Source organism: Cygnus olor, chromosome 4, assembly GCF_009769625.2.
Source record: "Cygnus olor isolate bCygOlo1 chromosome 4, bCygOlo1.pri.v2, whole genome shotgun sequence".
Lineage (NCBI taxonomy): Eukaryota > Metazoa > Chordata > Aves > Anseriformes > Anatidae > Cygnus > Cygnus olor.
The window spans coordinates 32,409,138-32,430,687 of NC_049172.1; the positions used below are offsets into that span (position 1 = coordinate 32,409,138).

General features: G+C 39.6%; 1 protein-coding gene across 24 annotated transcripts in view; it reads right to left on the minus strand.

Moving 5' to 3' along the window:
- Positions 1-21,550, minus strand: part of TRIM2 (tripartite motif containing 2) — a 112,471-nt gene that overhangs the window by 16,536 nt on the left and 74,385 nt on the right. For all 24 annotated transcript variants that reach the window (XM_040555028.1, XM_040555030.1, XM_040555031.1 and 21 more), the window contains 6 exons: positions 21,223-21,460; positions 14,821-14,972; positions 13,957-14,137; positions 10,761-11,484; positions 2,095-2,198; positions 560-727 (listed from right to left, as the gene is read on the minus strand). In XM_040555028.1, the coding sequence (XP_040410962.1) occupies positions 560-727; positions 2,095-2,198; positions 10,761-11,484; positions 13,957-14,137; positions 14,821-14,972; positions 21,223-21,460 (1,567 nt within the window). The remainder of the gene's footprint in view (positions 1-559; positions 728-2,094; positions 2,199-10,760; positions 11,485-13,956; positions 14,138-14,820; positions 14,973-21,222; positions 21,461-21,550) is intronic.

Below are 21,550 nucleotides of genomic sequence, written 5' to 3' on the forward strand. Positions count from 1 at the left end.
CATTGGAACAACCTCCTGGGTTGCCTTTCCTTGCATTTATTACCAGCAGGACCATATGTGAATTATGCACTTGATTTGTTGATACATATGGAGTAAACAGGGGAAGTCACCATCAGTCTGCTACCTTGTATTTCCCTTCCATATGTCACTGAAGACTTCCCATTAGTTTTTATGTCTGTCTCGTGTGTGTATACATATATACACATGCCTTTTTATATAATCAAAATACTAATGATATGATGTTATTAAGCTATTCCAACTACACTTGATTACATTAGCTATTCTCAACTGTGAGTTGCAGAAAGGCATCCAAGTACCCAGTGTGTAGAACTGTAGAAGTAAATGTATCATCTCTATCTGATATTACGTTGGCACCACAGCTGTGACCTCTTCCTATTTATTATACAACGTGGCTGTTTCCACATTACAACAATGGAATTTGGACTAAGTTACAAACTATGTAGTTTCTTCACGCACACACACACAAAAATTAAAAAAAAAAATTGCATTCCTTTGTAATGAGGAAAAAGCTCAGCAAAGCTCACATGGTAACTCATACCTTAAATTTTCCATCTGATGAGAATATGCTAACCCATTTGTTATCATAATCTGCAATAATGATGTCACCGCTGGGATGCACAGCCACTCCTGTTGGCCGTTGCAACTGGCCAGGAGACCTTCCTCTTATGCCAAAACGACTTTTGAACTGGCCATCATTGGAAAATATCTGTAACAGAAAACATTTATTTTAAAACTAAGTCAGCATAAGAACATCACCTATTTCTTGAAGCTTACATTTTAGCAAGTCTGAACACTATAGTAAGGAAAAAGTTAGGAACATGAAGCACTGTACAGAATCCATACTTGAAAGTGATATGCCTAATTTAAGAAGAGGCCTCCACCTGGACCCTGATTTCATAATAAAGAATTTCTCAGCACTTACATTGCACTGTTTCTTCAGAGATATCAAAGTAATTTAAAAACATTAGTGAATTATACTTCACAATGTCCCTCTCAGGTAGTTAGAAAGAAGTGGTGTTATTCCCGTAACAGAAATGAGGAAAACAAGCGGATCAGCCACAGTCAAACACTTAGACTTGAGAAGAGATAGGAACAGAAGCTGAAAGAGAATTTCAGTATGTAATCATTTAACTTCAGAATAAGTACTGAGCCACTTTCTGAGAGATATGTTAGCTACTTAAAAATCAGTCCACTGCTTGCGACCCTGAACCAGGTAAACACTGAAGTTCTTCTGAAGTGGCTGCAAATTACCAAGTGTGAGGGTACTGATGAATATTTGACTCTGTCTCTTTGAAGAGGCCTGAAAACAAGTTGTTACTGCATGTGGCTTTCTGGTTCTGATATACTAAGAACGAACCACTAACTTCTGCCTTGTTCATTGCTACCACATGGGCAGCCTGAAGAGTGATGACAAATTGTAAATGGTTTAAAAGACACACACATACACAAAAAGAAAAAGAAAAGAAAAGAAAAGAAAAGAAAAGAAAAGAAAAGAAAAGAAAAGAAAAGAAAAGAAAAGAAAAAAACACATGGCAGGCAAAATAGAAAGCACAGCTTGATTTTCACACAGGTTACAGTAGCCACGAAACCACAGGTGTCAGGGATGCTAGCACAAAAGATTTTATCATGATACCAGACAGAAAAATCCATTAAGCAGACTAAATGTCATTTTAAAATGACATTTACACATTTGTTTTTGTATTTGTGCTCACTTAGGAAATGATACTTGTGGCACCTTGTCCTATATTTATTTTGAAACACAGGGTGATAAATTTACAATGTAAAATCATATTTACAAAAGGGCATTTTTTCCAGATTATTGCACTGTTTGCTTTCTTCAATCAATGCCAAACATAATAAGGAAGGAATATACTCTGATATGCATATTAGATACAGTGCAGATGTGAAAAAGATAGCTGCAGGTCAAGAAGATGGGATGATAGTGGATGAGTTTGAGATTTCTCTGAATTTACATGTCCTTGAATAGTACAAAATCTGTTTTTCCTGGAATACAAATAAGGCAAAGGTAGGGGGGAGAAACAGAAGAATACTGAAAGTGGCATATCCTCATACCTGCACACACTGGTTGTTACTGTCTGCTATTAATATTTTTCCATTTGTAGATGCAGCTACACCTTGAAGATTTGTAAATTCCCCTTTGTTTCTTCCTTTGGTGCCTAAAATTAAACATAAAGCACATAACAAATCAGGTTAGACAGGACTAATCAGTTAGGCCTTAAATGCCAATACGTGCGTTTATTACATCCTTGATGTATGGATGCCTACATTGAAGAGTTCTTATCACTGGTACAACTTCAAAGAACCATCTCAGTAACAGATCCCAGTTAGTTACAAGAAGAGATTGTCCTTACTCTTATCAAAGGAATTATCTCTGGCTTTCGTGGATTAAGGTATCTTCACAATTTGCCTATTGCGAGAGGTTACAAGTAAAACATTTTTCACGTGTTTGACTTTTTTTTAAATACGGATTTTTATTCATCTAAGAAGGCAATGAAAGAGGCAGTACTGGGGGAGCATACAGATAGTCTAAGATAAGAACCTGGATGGATGACAGGTGTTTAGTACAATTAGCTAAATCTCCTCAGTCAAGTTACAAAGTCACGGAAAAAAACATACCGGTGATTTCTTTGGATGGGGCCTTTTCAAAACAGGGAAGTTTGCCATTCACTCATACAGTTTTCATTCACAGGATGTAAAAGTTCCCTTAGTTAGGAAACTGTGATGAAGAACTACTTTTGAATGACTGGGACTTGTGGACCAATGAAGACCAACACCTGGAGACCAAATCTTTCTGCAATGACCTTTGATAGTCCTTATAAAGCGACACACACACACACAGTTCCCATTTTTATCCAGGACAAATGCGATAGTGATGTACACAGAACTGTAAGTCTTTTCCCCAGAGGGTCTAATGGGATAAGGAGCTATAAAAAGCCAGGTTTTCACAAAAGTTCGTTAAGTTTAGGTGCCTCATTATGTAGATGCTTGTTCCGAGACATTCAGAGGAGAGTCACAAAGCAAACCAGTGTCTTTAAAAGGTTAGCACTGAAGTGTCTGGTCCAAACTACACCTGGAGCACAGTAACAGTATCCAAATTCCTGCTGTGTTTGTAAAGAAGGCTCAGGGGTCTTTAGACAAGCTGGAGTTATAGTTATGATCTTGAACCACAAGGTTATTCATAATGAATGAATGAATTTCAAAACAAAAATATTGTATAAGCTGTTCTTTCTGAGACTTGGATGCGGAGCTATTTTTCCCTGGTAAAGTATTTTTACAAGCATTCTCTGGCTGCCTATCAGACATTCATTGGTTTCAACTGAAAAACTTGTATTTTACTGTAGTCAGTCCAAATATGCCGGAGCTCAATGATTAAAACTGTTCTGACTGTGACCCCCAATAGAAGGCATCCATATTAGCTCTAATTTGTATTTAGCTTTCATTAGGGATGTGCACACTCTTAAAACCCGTTCCTTCAGCTGTGGTGATGGATGTGGGATGCATATTTCCTGTCACTGGCTAACAAGCAACATTTAACTCCTTGTTACCTGGTGCTGAGAACAAGTCCCTTTGTTCCAAGCCTTGTTTTCTTGATCTCTGTATGCTTACATCTTCTCAACAAGGCAAATGCTCCTCGGTTTTTGTAGTCCAAGAGGAAACTATGTGTTAAGGGAATAGTGAGTTATGCACCAATTATGTTGCCCACACTTGAGCCATTCCACTGTATTCTTTTACTGAGCACTGCCTGAGGGATGCCTGCAGTAATTTTTTTCCACCATATGTTAATGTTAAGTTTCCTTTTTGCCTTTTAGCCAAAGAGAGTGGATGAAAAGTAAGAAGCGTTCCTTTTAATACTGAGAGAAGAGGCAAAACATTTGTTAGAAAAGAGGAGGTGCAAGCTAGAGCATCTGGAACCAACTAGCACAACCATTATGGAATGTATGCGCTTTCCCCTTAGAAAAATGTTCATTTTTAAAGATAAATGAGATCTATATAAAGAGTTACTCAGAGTTTTCTTCACATATGCATCAAAGGGGGGTGGGGAGGGAGGTGGTGGTGGGGGGAGGAAAAGAAAAAGAAAAGAAGTTACCCAGGAATGCCATAGTAACATTTCACAGTAAGTTTTAGAAACCGTATTTTACTAGCACAGTGTGCAGATGAAATCCGGCTCCATGCAGCATTCTTGTGAATAGCACTTTGCAGTTATTAAACCCAGGACACAGGTCCTAATTTGCACACAGGCTCCTCTACAGTCTCCTCTGCAACAGGACAAATTTCTCTGAAGAGCTCAGCTGAGGTTAGTGAAACACACACCTTATTTCTTAAATTATGTTCAAGAAGAAAACAGATAACTTTGAACAATTCACTATGCCAGCAAAGATGTGAAGCCAGGCACAGCCAGTGGCAGCAGCTCAGTTGAGAGGAAAGCTTGTAGTAGTGCATGTCCACACTCTGGGAAAGCAGGATCCTGCAGCCACGTCCGTAATACCAAAGGATGACAGCTCCACCCTGTTAAGTAGATTCCTGCCTTACAAACACCTGCCTGAGAGAGAAACTTCAGCAAATCTTTTACTGTGAGGTATCACCCCTCTACACAAAGGCAACCAATGCTTTGTCTTCTGTTCTCCAGGCAGTCAGTCAGTCAGTCAGCCTGACTGACCCCAGCCCAGGGCTGGGGCTAAAGGATGGTTTGCGGATCCTTGTTAGAGGGTTTCCCACACAGCCTGGTTTGCAGATAAAAACCTGCATCTTTCATATTTCTCATTGACCAGCCTTGCCTCCCTACTGGCTCTGAGCTACTGAGGGGCACAACGGAGGAAAAAGACATTTTACTGCAATTTCTGTGGCAGATGTTTGGGATTGGGAGAGGAGAGCAGAGTTTTCAAAGGGCGGTCTGAACAGAGCCATTAGGAATCAGATCCATGGAACAGCTCCTTTCAAACCATCGTTGTATACAGTTCTCTAAATAAACAATCAGATTGGATTTAGCCCTATCTAATTTCTGCTGGTGTTATTCAGTGTACCCTGCACAAACCAAGTAATTTAGTTTGAAGATATGCTTTCAACAAGTGAGTATCCATTTTTCAGCCCAAGACAATACAGCACACCCAGAATGCTGCAAAACTTCACTCTTTTATTCTTGCACAGTACAGGCCAGGTTGAATCTCACCAAAAAGAAGAAAAAAACCTAGAAACCTATTAAAATCACAGGGGTTGTTAAAAATTACATCACATACCTAAGTCTGCTGTGTAAGTGCTGGGCATCTGGACAAACCTGCTGAACAATGTTCATTTTCGATACTCATAAAAATAGAAGTGTTTTTTTTTTTGCTAAGTTTCACTGACATGAATAATAACCTTCCTGCTTGCTAACCTAGATTTACCAGCTTCCTAAAACAGAAGAAGAACACATACCACTCCCCCCAGCAGAAAGGGAATGTATTCAGAGACAAAAACCCTGCAGAAAGCTTAGATATTAAAGGGGAGACTGAGGATGCAGTACCAATAACATGTTGTTTAACTACCATTTCTTTCCTGCCTACAACACTGAATACTTCTTCTGGGACTGTTCTCTATGTGGTATTGGAAAAAAAAAAAAAAAGAAAAAAAGATAAAACTGAACAGCATGGAAAGCACAGACAAATATGAAGGAATTGCTTTCTTGTTCCTTTGTTCCTTAGCTTCATTTCTTTTTTTCTCAGAGGGCCAAGAAATATTTAGTCAAACCCTACACATTATTAGGATATGCCTCTCCTGTAATAGATACAACTGAAACACAAGAGGCCCTGTAGCAAAATTGTACTAAATCAGACTTAATAAACTACATACTTATTGTAGAATAAACATCAGTGTTACTAATCCAAGTTACCTAAGTTTTAAAGCCACTCTGTTGCACGAAGGCACACAGTGTTTGTAACCTGTAAAGAGGAATTCAGTAGGAACTCTGGCAGACACACATACTGTTAGTAGTGGAGTTTGAGCTAATTTATACTCGCTTAATGCAACATCTGCCCCTAAAAGCTTGGCAAAGAGCTCTGCCAAGCCTTGCTTGTGCGACAGAGCCCCACCGCAGCTAGGTGTACACGGGTCCTAGGGGTGGGTGCACCACATGTTCTCAGCCACAGTTCCCTGCTGGGACAGCAGCAAGACCCCAGACGACAGCAGGCAAACCAAGAGCAGCTCTCTGTCATTACAGGTCATTACCTCAGTCTGTGACATCAGAGTTCTTCAGCCCCAGTCCAATACAGGTATGGCTGCAAATCTACACAGCATAGGTCTGGCCAAATTTCACACTGGCAATCACAAGCCTATAAAGAGTTGATGACTGGCCTCAGAGGGATTTGAGCTCATAAACTGGAAAATGAAATTCTATTTCCCCATTACAAGGCTTTCCTATTTCTACAGAAGTCTAAATTCTGCATAGAAAACATATACTACTACTTCTTAATTGGTTTGTTCCTAGTTTCTAAAACGGAGAGTGGAAAGCAACTGATGAAAGCGTGTCAGGGGCCTGTGCACTCCACGTGTCATATTTCCGTGCTGCATGAACAGCTACACCTGCACATCCCTTCCTTCCCCGACGCCCTTAGCCAGGCCGTAACGTGGATAGGGTTGGACCTCCTGCAAAGGTTGGGATGGGATGGTGGAATGCATGGAGCAGGTGCTGCTTGCTATGGGGGAGCTGGGATTCCTCTGAGCCATGCATACAAGGGGGCTAATCAGTTAGAAAAATAAGACATATTTTCAGGATGTCCACGCAGAGAACCCACTTTTATTTTTGTAATTGCTTAAGAAGAACATATCTGTAGGCAGCCCTGTTTCTTTCAAATTGGACAATCCAATACAGAATGTCAGGCTGACGCCTTCAGAGAAAATTAAAGAATAAATACCAGATTAAGAACACGTCCCCTAGAAAATTTAAACATTTCCCTAAAACCAACTCGCTGCTCCCCATTTATTATTTGTCAAATGTAAATCTAACCCTTCTGCTCCCCCTAAGCCTGCTTTGAAACTGTACTCTTTATCAGGCTACCAGCTATTATTACACGGGCCTTCTTCACGACCTCTTATGGGGTAAATTCACAATAAGGCTCCTATTTGCTTTCAGCACTGATAACAGCCCAGATGATGACATCCACACCTAGTAAGGAAGCTGACAGAGAGCACTGTTAAAGGCTTATTTTCTTTTCTTTTTTTTTTTTTTTTTTTTAAAGTGGAGTGATTTACACCCATTAAACTTACCAGTTAAACTTAGCCGCTCAGTTACATGGTTGAAGAGAGAACTAAACACAGTCTGAGGAAAAGGAAAATTGAACTTTCTAGCAGAGAGCCAACTCTCCATCTGGCTGTGTCTGATGCCAAGTCCAAGCACAAAGAAATGAAGAGAAAAAGAGAAAAAGCAGTTGAAGTGGGAAATGGCACCACTACTGCTAAATACCGTCAAAGAACCCAGTCATGAAAAGTGCCAGAAAAAGAAAAGAAAAAAAATGTACCAAGACATACAGCCCAGCATGGCAGAGCTGGGGTACAAGACAGGGCCCTGGACAGAGGAGGAGCTATCTGATGCCACCCATGGCTCTTAACCCTCCTTTGGGGGACCTGGGAGAGGTTTACAGGGAAGGTAGAAGTGGCTGACACTTCCCTCACCTCCACATTCCTCCACTCAGCGTGGGTTTAAGGCACAAAAGCTGGGTAACAAAAGAGCCTTTCCTCTCACATTAATGCTTCCTACCACTTGCAGCAGTAGTGAAAACCATCATAGAACAATTATGTTCTGGATATCACAAACACATTTTTGTTTGCATTTGCACGAACTAAGTACATGCCACAGAGATGGATTTCTGTAAAACTATGCATTTACTTGTTTATTTTCATTCCTGTAGCAAGTTTAGCAGGCTGTAACATCTGAAACACGATAACTGCATGGACACACTCTTACAGCTCATGCCTGCTTAAAAAAAAAAAAGTTGAGGTTATAAATTATTGAGAGAGAAGAAGAGGAAGCAAGAAATACTCTGCTCTTTTAAATAATGAATTATATAACTGTATGAATGTGCAGTCAATAGCGTGACCCTAAAGTGTCTAGATAGAACCACATGCCTTTTTAAAAGCCATGAATATGATGGAATTGGCAAAGGATGCAATGCCCAGTTCCCCATGAATGAAAGCACTTACCTGCACTAATGTTGTATTAATGTTATTTCTTAATACTCGCACAAGAACTATCTCCTGCGAGGAGCTGACTGATTTACTTGTGCATACAAGTCCATATATCAGCGTATATACAAGGGCATGCTCCATATACTCGGATGCCCATAGGAATATTACAGTATGATTCTCCAACACAGCTGTACGAGCCTCTGGCAGCCCAACTACAGGCTTTATCTTGCCCAGTTTAGAACAAAAATCCAGATTCGGCCAGGGCTATCAGAGCTCAAAATAAAAATACACAGTTGTGTTGGAAAGCAGCAATAAACTTTATTTATTTTTTTAAACTTCATCAACAAATGAACCGAAATTCAACTTTTCCAAGTGCATTGCAACTGGAACTGGACAAAATCTTAAATCCCTGAAGGCTATCCCTGTGAAAACATCAGAAGTTTTACCTGTGTTTATTAATTGCACATATGTTGGAATAGTGTAAAAAGCTAGAGCACCGCAGCTGCAAATACTTAAGAGACTTTTCAGATGAAGTATGCGTAACCCCACAGGGACATCCCTATGCAGGATCATTCTGAGAAATCAGTGGTTGAGAACAGAACGTGGAATGGGATGAAGCATTACCCTCAGTTCTGTTTTTTAATAAAACAGCAATCCATGTATCCCAAATGTGGAAACTCCCAAGGGGTTTCATCAAGCTAAAGCTCTAGAACTAGAGCTATGCATTTCTCTTTTTTTGTTTCTTTCTTGTTTTTTGGAGGAGGTGGGGACACAGAGCAAGGAAGACAGCAAACGGGGAGGAGGAAAAACTCCGAAATAAAGCACATAATCATTTCATCACAACAACAACAAAAAAAACCTGCACTTTTCAAACAACATTCAAGACTGCTTTAGAGTTTATGATGTATTGGAGAGAACAGTTTGGACAAAAGTGAAAAAAAACTACAGCCATACTACTGTTTGGTAGTTAGGTTAGAAAATGGTCACTAGAAACAAAGGATACAGAGGTGGAAACTGTAATCTGAAATCCTGTTCCATATTGAAAGGTTTATAACAAGAATATTAAAAGTTTCAAAATAATTTCAGGACATTTTTTCTTAAGTATTTACTATTAAACGCATGTATTTTTGTATTTGACTCTAAGAGGAATTTTGAAAGGTGGGTCAACCTTGTCTCCATTTAGATCGACAATTTCCACAAACAGACAAATTAACGCTTGATGTACGTGCTTAGTGCTGTGTGAAGGGTCAGCCACAATGGCCCCCTGCCATTCCCAAGCATGCTGTGCCTGTGCAGGCTTTTCTGTCCTGCTCCTGTCTGCTACAGACTTAGGGAGACCTTTTCAATCTGAACCTGCCCATCTAGCCCCTTCTCTGTCTAGCATAAAACATGCCACGACCACTCCCAGAAGAGGTCAGAGAGATGCTTTCTTTCAGACAAGGTCTGAATCACCATAAAACTTAGCCTTACTAACAGTAAAATGGGTATCATTGACTCTGTAAAAATGCTTGTAGTTGTTACATATAGGGGGTTGTTTATCTTACAAGGAAATGCACTGGCCATCTGGGAAAGGCAGGACATTTTATGAGTTGCTCCATCCAAAGGTTGCACTGTACTGTCCTACCAGTAAGCAAAGTGCGCGTGCTGACTGCATTTTCTGATATAAAACTTAGGTTATTGCACAGACTGTCTATCATAGTAAAGATTCCTAAAGAAATACTGACAGAGAAGAAATCAGATGGACAGGGCTAACTGACTGACAAGTGGTATCCAGATTAGTTTTCAGCAGAACTACTGAAAATCCCTCCAGGATTAACCATCATCCATTTTCTACAACAAGAAGGAAAGCTACCTTGCTGACTAGTGGTCAAACCTGGTATACCTACTGCTGAAATCCAGACTTGCACGTATCAAGAGTTAACTTTGTTTTCTTCTTTAGTTGTACAAAGTGAAAAGTTTCTGTAGTTTTTTGTTTTGTTTTAATCAAACAAAGCCATTTTACAGCCATTTTGAATTATGAATTGTTAGAGAGCTTTAAAATTGATTGCATCAAAAGACCTGAAAGAAAATCACAATGACACATAGATGTCATATTTTTACCAAGCATTAGAAACACACAAATTTAGAGATAATATTACACCATCTAAAGCACCAAACATGTTTAGATTGGGGGGGGGGTAATCATTTTAGAGGGGGAGTCCTCCAACTTTGCTTCCATGCAACTTTTTAAAGAAGTAATTTAATCTAAATCTGCAGCATTAACCTTATTATATTGCCACTTTATGATGCCCAGTAGAATACAGGAGAGGTGGTAAAAAAAATTTATCCTAAATCAAATACATGCATTTCTTAACCCAAATTCCAATTAAATATTTGCAAATAAAATGTCTGAAGCATGTGCTTTTAAGTTTTATATATCAACAATAACCAAGAGGCCTAAAGGTACTATCAGGTTGCTCTACTTACAGTTTTAACCTTAAAATAATTTAACTTCTAGAATTTTTCATGCAGTTTCACTGAACTATTTTTAATAATATTAGTAGTTAGCACAAGTCACGTACCTACTCTGAAGATCAAATCATCTTCAATGGGATTCTCTTTTCTTTTTCCAGTACTGTACATGCTCGCAGGTCTTTTCACAGCTTTCTGCTTCACGTGACCACTGCCAGGAGATTTAACGCGCCTCTTAACCCCTTCAGTGGTAGGGGACACATCTGCTGACCTGACCACTTTAAGTTTAAATGGGCTGCCCTTGATATGTTGATCATAAAGTCTCAGTGACAAAGTGAAGTCCCCTTCTTTCTGAACAGTATACAAAAATTCGTAAGTGCCGTTTTTATTGTCAAGTATTTCCCCGTCTGCTACACTCCCGTCAGGCGTGCTCAGTTCAGCAGTGAGGTAAGCGTTCCCAGATTTACAGAGCTCCCCATCTTTGTCCTTCGTTGTGATGGTAACAGACATGGGCTGTCCGATCACGGTCTGCCTCAACCCCTCACCTGTGGCGACTGTTTCAGAGGCAACAGCGTTGGTGGTTAAAATGGTACCCAGATTGTGAATGGACTTCTTCAGGCCTTCCGTTTCCACTATGAAGTCCAACTGGTCGTTTTCACGGGGCTGCAATGGGAAGTCCCGCTCAGCCAGCTCATTCAGCTTGTCGCTCATCTGCTTCTTCACCAGCAACACTTCGGTTTCAGTGCCGTGGTTGAGGGCTTGGGCCGTAAAGTTGCTGCAGCTTTTAATGCTCTCTTGTCCTTCCAGTAAGGTATCCAGCTGCGTTTGGAGGACCTGTGTGCATTGCCAAACAGATTAGCATCACATTGCAAGATCTGTGCTAGCAAGACGCTGCATGCTTTCTGCCTGAAGGCGTTTGTAGGAACACAATTTATAGTGCTTCACTTTACAGTTTATTTTACAGTTTCCTTTTAGAAAATGTACTGTACTGATTCCCTGCACGTTCTTGGAATACCACACTGTGACACAAAAAACGTACGCCATTTTGGGTCTCTAGGGCTTCAAAGATCCACTGTCACTAGGTTGAATTATTGCCTTTACCTGCCTTTATTTTTCTTTTTATTATTATTTTTTAAATATAAAAAAATGTAGAATTTTAAGCACCTTTCCATCTAATTCTCAATTACAGTTAATGAGATAGTTAATGTGAAGCAAGTTGTCTGCACAGAGAGAGAGAGAGATTTTAAGAATCACCAGGCCCATGAATAAGGAAGGCTGCAAGGACTTTGTAAAATGATTTCTTCAGGGCCAGAGGAAACTTTGTGTTACTCCTTCCTCTGTGGGGATGGACAAGAAGGAATCTACATCCATCCTGACGTACTGACACCCAGTAAAAGTTCCCCCAGCAGAAGTTGGAAAGATGATTCCCCATTGTCAGCAGTCAGTAGAGCAAAACGTAAAGGATGGACTGAGGATACTGGAAAGAGTTGGGCTGAGTAGCCTGAAATTTTGGTGGGCAGCAATTAGCTACTCTATATTTAAGACTGAAAAGGAGCTTTATTATAGGCTCAGTTCTGGCCCTCAGTCTGAAATCCTTAAAACAGTATTGACCTCAAAATTGTTAAGTGTGGGCTGGGAACAAGGCTAACATTTTTTTAAACCAGTTTTGCAATGAATTAGAAAAAAGATCCCTGAATTATAACAACCTAACAGAGAAATTCATGGGAGTCTGGAAAACACAAACAAACACAAACATTCCAGCTATCCCGCACAATCTCCACTGACAAAATCCTCAAACCAAAGGACCCAGTCACACATGTGGTACGTTTTTCCTACAGAAAAGAACTAGGGCACAGGCATTATAGTGGATCAGAGAGGTTATTTTGTTGACTGTCACTGTAAAATTAGTATTTTTGAAACACTTTAGTTAATTTTAAATTAAACTTAGAGACTCTGTGTCTATTACTATGAAATACTCTTCTCATGCTGATAAACACTATGTAATGATACTAAGGGCATTTTTTTTCTGATTTTTATGTAGCTATCTCTTTCTCTCCACCCATGGGGGGGCGGGGGAGGACGGACGGACACCAAAAAACTGTTAACTGTTATCTGTTTAGATGCCTAGAGAGGCATCTAAAAACCTCTCAGGATTCAGTAATGGGCATTTCTGATCTGCCATGCCTTTATTCCAGGCCATAAACAGTTAAACAGGCAGCATAGTTAGTAAAGTCCTGGGATGACAAAAACCCGTACACTCAGGATAAACCACAGACTGTGGAGGAAGACAATTTGCAGCTACATTTTAAAACCGTTATACTCTCAATGTCTCTTTCTTTCATTATAGACATGGAAAATATTAAGTCCTACCATAATTAGCATTTCAGATGTGTTTAGAGCATTTTACATGAGGCCTCTCTCAGTCCACTGGACAACCAAAGTTGACTGGCTAACTTTCTTTTAGTAAAGAGTAGCTCTTCCATTTTTTTTATTTTATTTTTGCAAGGTCAGAATGATGAAATATTTGGGTTTGAATTATTTTGCAGGCCTACTGTTCAGTCCAAAACAAAATTTGTTTCTAATCACTCTTGCTATACAAACAGGAAATACCTCTTTTATTGCTTATATGCAGCTTCATAAACTTTGGTTCTGTAAATCCTAAAACAGTTGAACATGCCCCTTTAAAAAACAGTAAGATAATTTATCATCATATTCCATCTTGTGTGAACTTCATACACAAACTGAGTATATATTCTTGCTAAGAAAATACAGTTTTGGGACACCTTGGATATGTTCAGACAAACAGAATTCAGAATCTGAATTCAGACCTATTAATCCTCAACCCACAACTTCTAGGACAAAATATGTTACCAGGCATTTGAAAGGAAAACAGTGCTTTAAAGCAAAATAGTAAGCCTTGCTCAATTCTTCGGCAGAAATTGTTTGGCCTGTATCTTCATGAGAAGGTTCATGGGATTGCAGCCCAAGGATTTCAGACTTTAGTTTGGTATTCACTTATTGGCATCTGTACATGAAACACGTGGGCTTTAAGCAGATACCTACTCATTGTGCTGGCTGTTTTAGATCTCCTCACACCACATGCATGGGGCTAGCTACCCATACAGGATCTGGATTCCATTTTCGAGAGTGTGCACCCACAAGCAAGGCTGTGAAGTACTTGATTTCAGGAAGACAAAGTTCTCCTCTGGATTTCAGATACAATTTGTCAAAGTGGCGTCCTGCATCATTTGTAAAAACTGGCTGTTAAATTAATAGCTTTTCATTGAAACAAAACATGCATCTTACTTTGTGTTTAAGGCCATAATTCACTTCCAGTTCCATAAGCAGCACACTCTTTCGCACATTTAAAGTCTTCTGGAGTTCATCAAAAGTGGAATGAATGTCATCTACAATGCTAGCCTTTTGGTTGGTTAACTGGTGTATGATTTCAGATATAAAATGAAGTGCTGAGTCGATCTCTGGAAGCCTGAGGGAGGGATTAAATTACAAAGATTGCTGTTTCAAAAGTTATTAAACATTGGCCCTTGCCCTGACATTTTTTGATGAAACAATCTCATCACCAGGCTGTCTTTAAACTCGGTCATTTCCCAGAAGTAAGTTCATTCTTTTTATAACCACATAATGGTTTGGGTCTGATAAAACAAGGCTAAGCCAGGGCCCTCCCTTGTGGAAATCCATTACACTTCAGGCAGTTCCAACAGGGAGGCGCTGGATTCTCTGTCCTTTATGCAGACGTGTCTACTAGAGAAGAGGGAATCAGATGTGCCCCACTTTTTTTTTTTTTAAGCTTTCCTGCCAGAGTAAAGCTTGTACTAGTCTAAGCATACAGTATTACTTATTTATTATTAAATTCATGGCTGGCTAGTACTTTTCTCCTTAACATTTTATGCTCCTTCTTTGGAAGACACTTGTATTTCCAACAGCTTCTGTTTTGCAAAACACAAATAGGTATCTTTTGCTCTTTTCTTTAATCCCTCATTGCATCACTCTCAATGGATTTTTTTCCTTTATACTGTCCTCATATTTTCCCTTACATCATCCCCTATTTTGCAGGTAGAGGTCCATGGCACAAGCACATTAAAACATCTACCCAGGGTAACACAGGAAGACAGTGGTAAAACTGAAAAATAACCCATGGAGACTCCATACCGTTTGTTGACAGCGTCCAGCTGGACTTGGAGGGAAGCCTTGTGCTGCTCCACCACATCCTTGAGTGGTACTGTGGGATGTTCTGCATGTTCTCCCTCTGTACACTCCCGGCACATGGCTGTCTCGCAGGACTGGCAGTAAAATTCCATCACCTGAAAAAGTGCACAACTCTAGATTCAGACATAGCAGCAGTACCATCATTACAGTTCAACATGAAACAAAGACACCAACAATATACTGCTTAACGGTTGTCTGTTATTGTTACATATCTCCTACCAAATGCATTTTATTCTATCAGGAAGCATCAGAACAGCAAGCTGGCAAATTCAATGATGGACCTCAATGCTAGCCCTAACATCATCTTTATACTGTGCAATAGCAAACTTTGGTGTCTCTCTACTACTCCATGAAACAACTCAAAAAAAATCAGGGCATTCTGGTCCCCTCACTAACTTAATCCTTTGTCTCCCTTAAGGGGCTGCCACAGAAAGTGCAAGCTTAGGTTGTTTTTCTTAGCAGGGCCACTTGTGCAACACAAACTCAACCGAGATCACCAAACGCCATGTTTATTTGCTACAGAAAAAACACCCTCAATGAACAAATGTGCTGCAGGGAAAAAGCTCTATATCCCACTACTAATCCCTTAAAACCATCAAAACGCCAAATCTGAGACTATAATAAGAGTGCTGATCTACACTTAAAAGAGCAGAAGATTGTTTCAACCTGTTAAATACCCAGTAAAATGCTGTCTGGTGATTAAAAAATAAGGCCTTTATTGTGTAATAAATACCCCCAAATCTGACTATATTCATGATGGTAAAGAAAAGTGCTGTGTGCAAAATCATATGATAGTCAAAATAATGCACATACACGCAAATTCAGCATGAGACATTCTTTTACAGCTTGAAAGTTCTTGAGCACAAATAATTTTAGGCTTATTACTGAGTATATAAGGAAGCTCACAGTATATGCTTCAAAGCAAACCATTGGCAGATTTCTTGCACTCAGAACATAGCTCAGAATCTTGAATAACTCGGTTGATGCTTTTGGCACTCAGACCTCACACAAAGGAGTGTGCTGGAGATGTAGGTTGACATTAGGTGGTTGTGTGGGTAGAGTAGAACCAGCTGTTTTCAGGTGAGCAGAGGGCCCTGTAACAGCTCCAAAGTAACTGGCTGTTCCAAGTCTTGAGAATTAGGAGGGAGAAGTAAGAACCGCAATTTCCATGTGGCTATTAGCATTAATAGGGATTTCCCTGTGATAAGCTCCTTTCCTTCTTATCTCAATTCACAAGACATGAGATTCACACGCAGTGAGGGTTCAGTCATTTGATGGCCATTTGTGTAAGCCACTTTAGAAACAAAGTAAAAGCTGCCCCCCTATTAACTGGGTAAGGAAAGAACATGTAGATCTAAATAATGGCAACTCCCATTAACACTGCTCCAGTAAGTCTGAACTTAGACAGTAGTGGGTCCTCTGAGACCTGGCAGTTACTTTGGTGGGCTCTGAGATGTGGGGCAGTTTCACAAGCACAGAGGAAATCAGTTAAACAGAGTTTAGGATTCAATTATTTACAAAGGCTTCAAAAATTTGCAACCAGAACCAACCAAAATGAACAACATTTTATTAGGAAACTATAAGCCGTTTTATATAGTCATAAAAGTTCACTTATTTTGAATCAGTGTCAAAAGTTCATCTTTCTGTCTCTTCATAATTTAATGCTCATGTTCAAGAGATTTTAACAAGCTTTTTACTTGTTCTATATTTTTTATCTTTGGGTACAATGATAGAATAATTTAATATTTCTGCTTCCTATTGAATACTTCATAACAATATCATCATATTTACAACAATATATACAAGAGAAAGTATCCCATTGGAAAATTAAATTTTAGCCTAATTGACTTTCTTCCTCTTTATTCAAGTGCCAGAGAAACATATAAGCCAAAATGGTAATAGCAAGCAGACCATAAAGAGCTAATGTATATGTCTGCATAGAAATTGTCTTCTTTGCCTCAGTTGCATTCAAAATATGTCAAGTGAAAGAGCGCTCATTTCCCATGAAAATCTTTGGATTGTGCCGTAGCTGAAGAAGAAAGAAAAGCTAATATTAACACAATTCAGGCCTCTAGTGCTTGCATAAGCTGATTTCCTAAGATTTTATCTAGCACTTACAAATCATTTAAGATTCCACACATTTCATTTTTTCTTAATTTCTAAGTAGAGGCAGACATGTACTACTAGCTTTTCCTCTCTCCCCTCACATTTTGCATCATTCAAATGCATCACATTTTGTAACATTCCCAGAAAACTTTTCATGATTCAGGTTTGTTTCACAAAGCATCTCGGAAAAAAAAAAATTGCCTGAAACCCTTTTTTCCAAATGTCCTCTTGTGCAGGATATACTGTGGCATCCAACATTGCCTTCTGCTATGTTTCCACTAAAGTCACAAAATCAGGCAATGAAAATAGTCCTACCAGCTGTAATGAAATGTGACTTAATACCCACTGGTTCTGAAATCCCACCCACTGACTCTTCCTTAAACCAGACCAGGATATTTCAGCACAGTGATCTAATTAGAGATCCACACATACCTCCACCATTGTAATTTAACTGAATTTACAGATTAGTTTTTTTCCATTTGCATAATCAGGTCTACATGTACTCCTAAAATAGATTTCACAAAGCCAAAGCACATGGATTCCAGCCCTCAGGTCTCAAGAAAAAAAGCTCTCAGCAACAATAAGCCTCATTTATCCAAAACTACATCCGAATAATCATATTGTTCATCCTCTGCTTTCTATTTCTTTGAATTAAAACACCAGTCCAGAGAAAAGGAAGAGTTTGCTCTTTGCCAGCCCTCTTCCCCATCTCTCACCCATGCTCAGTTCCTCTGTCCCAGAGCTAGTGTGTACCTTAGATTTGTATGTTTGGGCTTTTAGAAGAACACAAGTTTGGATTACCTGAGCAACCCTCCCAGAATATGTGGCAAAACTTAGAAACAGACTCCTGTTCTCCCAAGTCTTAGCTTTTGCCTACCAATGCAGTAAACCCGAAAGCTTTAAGCAAATTTAAAATAAAAGTTTACAAAACTGTCATGACTTAAACAACATACTTACATACAAGTAAACCACTTAAATCCCTTGTATTTAATCAAATATGATTATATCAGAGTCAGACTAGTGCTTCTTAACTGTATTAAGCATTTCTGGTGAGGGAGAACAATATTTTGCCAGCAGTGATCTCAGTTCATTAGTGCTAATACTCATTAAAGGTTAAGTTCTGACATTCTGAATTTTTCATTTAGCCTCAATGACACACTGAATATTGCAGAGTACAGAAAAAATAGATTACAGTTTAATGGGATACACAAGTGAGACAGTGGGAAGTACAGAAGTGAGGAGAAAAAAAGGGTTTAAAAGATATTTTATGAAGCCATTTCATCAGAACATCAAGGATAGATGCTTTCTTATTTTTCTAAGAGAAGCACATAGGCTGTAAGCAAAAGTTGTGCAAGTTCAGGAAATGTTTTTCTAAACACCTTTTACCTGTCAAGTTCCCAAGCTGTTCTATGACCTTTCAAGAAAAACCTAGTCAGAGATGAGACATGGTCTCTTGTTTCAAGTGTTTAATCTAGTATTGGGTGCATTCTCTTGTTGCACTCCACAGGCAGAAAATAAACTGCACTTGTAAAATCGAGGATCCTAGGCTCTAAGCTGGCTTTCACTTCAAATTCAGAAAAGAAAAAAATCCATATTATATAGTAATGGACCTACAGTTACACATCGTTTCCTGTCCAGGCTATACCTAGCCCCTAAATGATTGTAAACCAACATTTCCAAACTAGCATGCTTATGCCCAACAGAGTTACAGGAGTTTAGCAGCTGAGAATAAAGCCAATCTTATTTTCATGTGCAGATATAAGATTAGAACCTTCTCTCAGCTTCAAAAGTTCCATACCATGTGTGTCCTACTATCCCAGTTTCACAAGGACATTTTTGTGCTCTGTGTTTGGTGAATGAGGAAGCATTAGTTTATAGTTCCAGCACAGGAAATCTCTTACGTTAAGATACTACAAGCTGAGCTTCATTTTTCATAAGCACGCACACAACAAAGATGCCACAACAGAGGATGAGAGGATGTGTGCAGAAGAAATAGGATATACACAAACGTATGGAAAATATGAGCGGTGGCAACAAGACCAACTGGAAAGGAAAGCACTTAACCTACAGGGCCTGAGGAAAGCTAAGGTAGAAGCAGACAGGAAAGTCAGTAAGAAAAAAACAGCAGTTTCTATCTGATTTTAATCACAGAGTTTTAAATCCAGCATCACTGGAGAGGCTGAAAAAGCTTGTTTAAACAGAAACTTGTTTCCAAGCTAATACAAAGAAAATCTGGAAATATTTAAATCAAACAAACTTGATGCAAATTTTTCCCTCGAGAGTAAAAATACAATGGATCTGATGATACATATGATTATACCCAAGCCAATATATACAAGTTAATGCGGAGAGGATTCAGTGCAGAATGACTGCCTGTTCTTTGCAGGCCTCTTCCTCCAGCTACCACCTCAGTCCCCCCTCGCTCACTCCAATATTGCTCCTTGCCACGCAGTGCCCTGCCGTGCTGTGCACCCATGAAGCCAGCAGCAGCCCATTTCCTCAGGCAGGCCCACGGTGCCTGGCACCCTGCCCTGCACACCCTGTCCTTCGGCCAGGCCTGCCCAGCCAGCCTTGGTCAGTTCTCCCCCAAACTTACCCCAGTTCCCCCCATTATGGTGATTAATGTGCACTTTACCTTTTAATTTCCTAGTTCACAAAGCTTTAAATTGGTGTTATCTTCAGCCTCTCCCCCACCCCCCCAGTTATTTACTGGAACAAAAAGATATTCCCATCACACCCTACCCAGCATCTGAAAAGGCAAGCTATGTTTCAAGGCAAGACAACTAAGTTTATTTTAGAGGACTTACAAACACGTCTTTCCATAGAAAGGAATTTTCAGAAAACTATAAGGTGGCCCAACTTCAACTGTAGGCAAGACAGTTTTTTCTACATACACCCAAAGAGTCATCAGTTGATAATGTAAATTACAAAACAAGTAACATCTTCATTTTGACTTTTTTTTCTGCATTTCACAATGAAATATGAAATGGCTCCTATCACAATTCCTATATCAGAAAAGAATCGTGATTCATGTTAAGGAGATCCAACAAAATGTAAATAAAAAAAAATCAGGAATACATTAATGAGTAACCACTACACACATACAGGTATAGCACACACTAAAAAAGTTACACAAGTTACTCATTAATCAGATTGTAAAGCAAATCAGTTCTACAAGTCAACCTAATTGCAGCAGGTTAGTAAAAGAGAGCGAACTGAGCTGTTTCTCTGTAAGAGCAATGAATACCTATCAACCGAATTATTCCTATACAACCCATATACCTAAACTGAGCATTGAATAAAACAGTTCACAGAAAGTTGTCTTAAAATACTGGCATACATTTCTTGGCTTGCACAGAAGTTTACAACACTACACGGCTCAGCTTTTCAATATGGTCTACTTACACACTTGCATAAGCCTGGCTTTGAGACAGAAGCTGATTTGCCTACCATGAAACCACACAGGTTACTGTTGAAAATGCTGTGAGCTGCAGAGTTGGAGTTGTTCTTGTAATAATATTGAAATACTTACTCACTTTGAGGGTACTTGCCAGTGAACACACTGATACCATTTGAGGGTGTATGTGAGAGGATGCTGGACAAAAAGAGTAGGTGGGGGGAAAAAAAAAAAAAAAAAAAAAACCAACAAAGCAGCCTCCGAGGACTGATACACAGGATGCACAAAGCACTGCAGATAAACAGAAGCTCTCTGTTTTAAGCCTGTGCTGACCCAGCACATCCTGAGTTAGGATGGCCTTTTACTTGGCGCTATGTTAACACGCTCACATAGCTTTTGGGACTGCTTCAGATCTCTCGGGGTCAGTATGCGGGTCAGTTATGCTCATAAGGTACCTGCCTCATACTGCCTAAAGTCCACAGGTTCTCACAGCAATATTTGAGCCTACAAGTAAGACAGCTATGGAAAGCCGTCCCCCAAGAGCCAAAGGCACAAGGTCCAGGGCTTGCAGGGGAGCAATTTTGACCAAATGTACTAAAAGGAGGAACCGTCCAAGAGAGTTGTTAAGATGAAATAATGTTACTTTAAGATGCTCATCTGAATGCATTTGAGTATTGCTGGTTTTAAGAAGTCACTTGCCTTTGCTGACCTAATATAAAAATCAAAGCAATCGTATCATACCAATTCCCCCACTATCTATTTAAAATAACCTGTCCATGACAAACCCGACTGGTCAGTACACACCAGTACCTGTGCATATCATGGGAGTTCATCTCACTTACATTTCCATCATGATTGGGGCAGGAGAGTGGTTTGCCCGCAGCTACAGCTGTGACAGTCTCCAAGATGGAGGACTCTTCAATGCTGTTGTCTGGCGTTCGTTGCAGGACATCCATCAGGTTGGTAATAAAGAAGTTGTTCTGGAGTGCAGAAACCCCTTTCTCTGGCAGAATGGAGGTCTGGCGGCACACGGGGCAAGAAAGGGTTAAGCTATGGGCTGGAATGTAATTCTGTAAGCACCTATGGGGAAGGGAGGTGGAGGGGGAGAAAGAGAGGGAAAGTATCACCAAAGAGGAAAAAAAAAACTCCCTTCATTTAAGAACTGGTTTG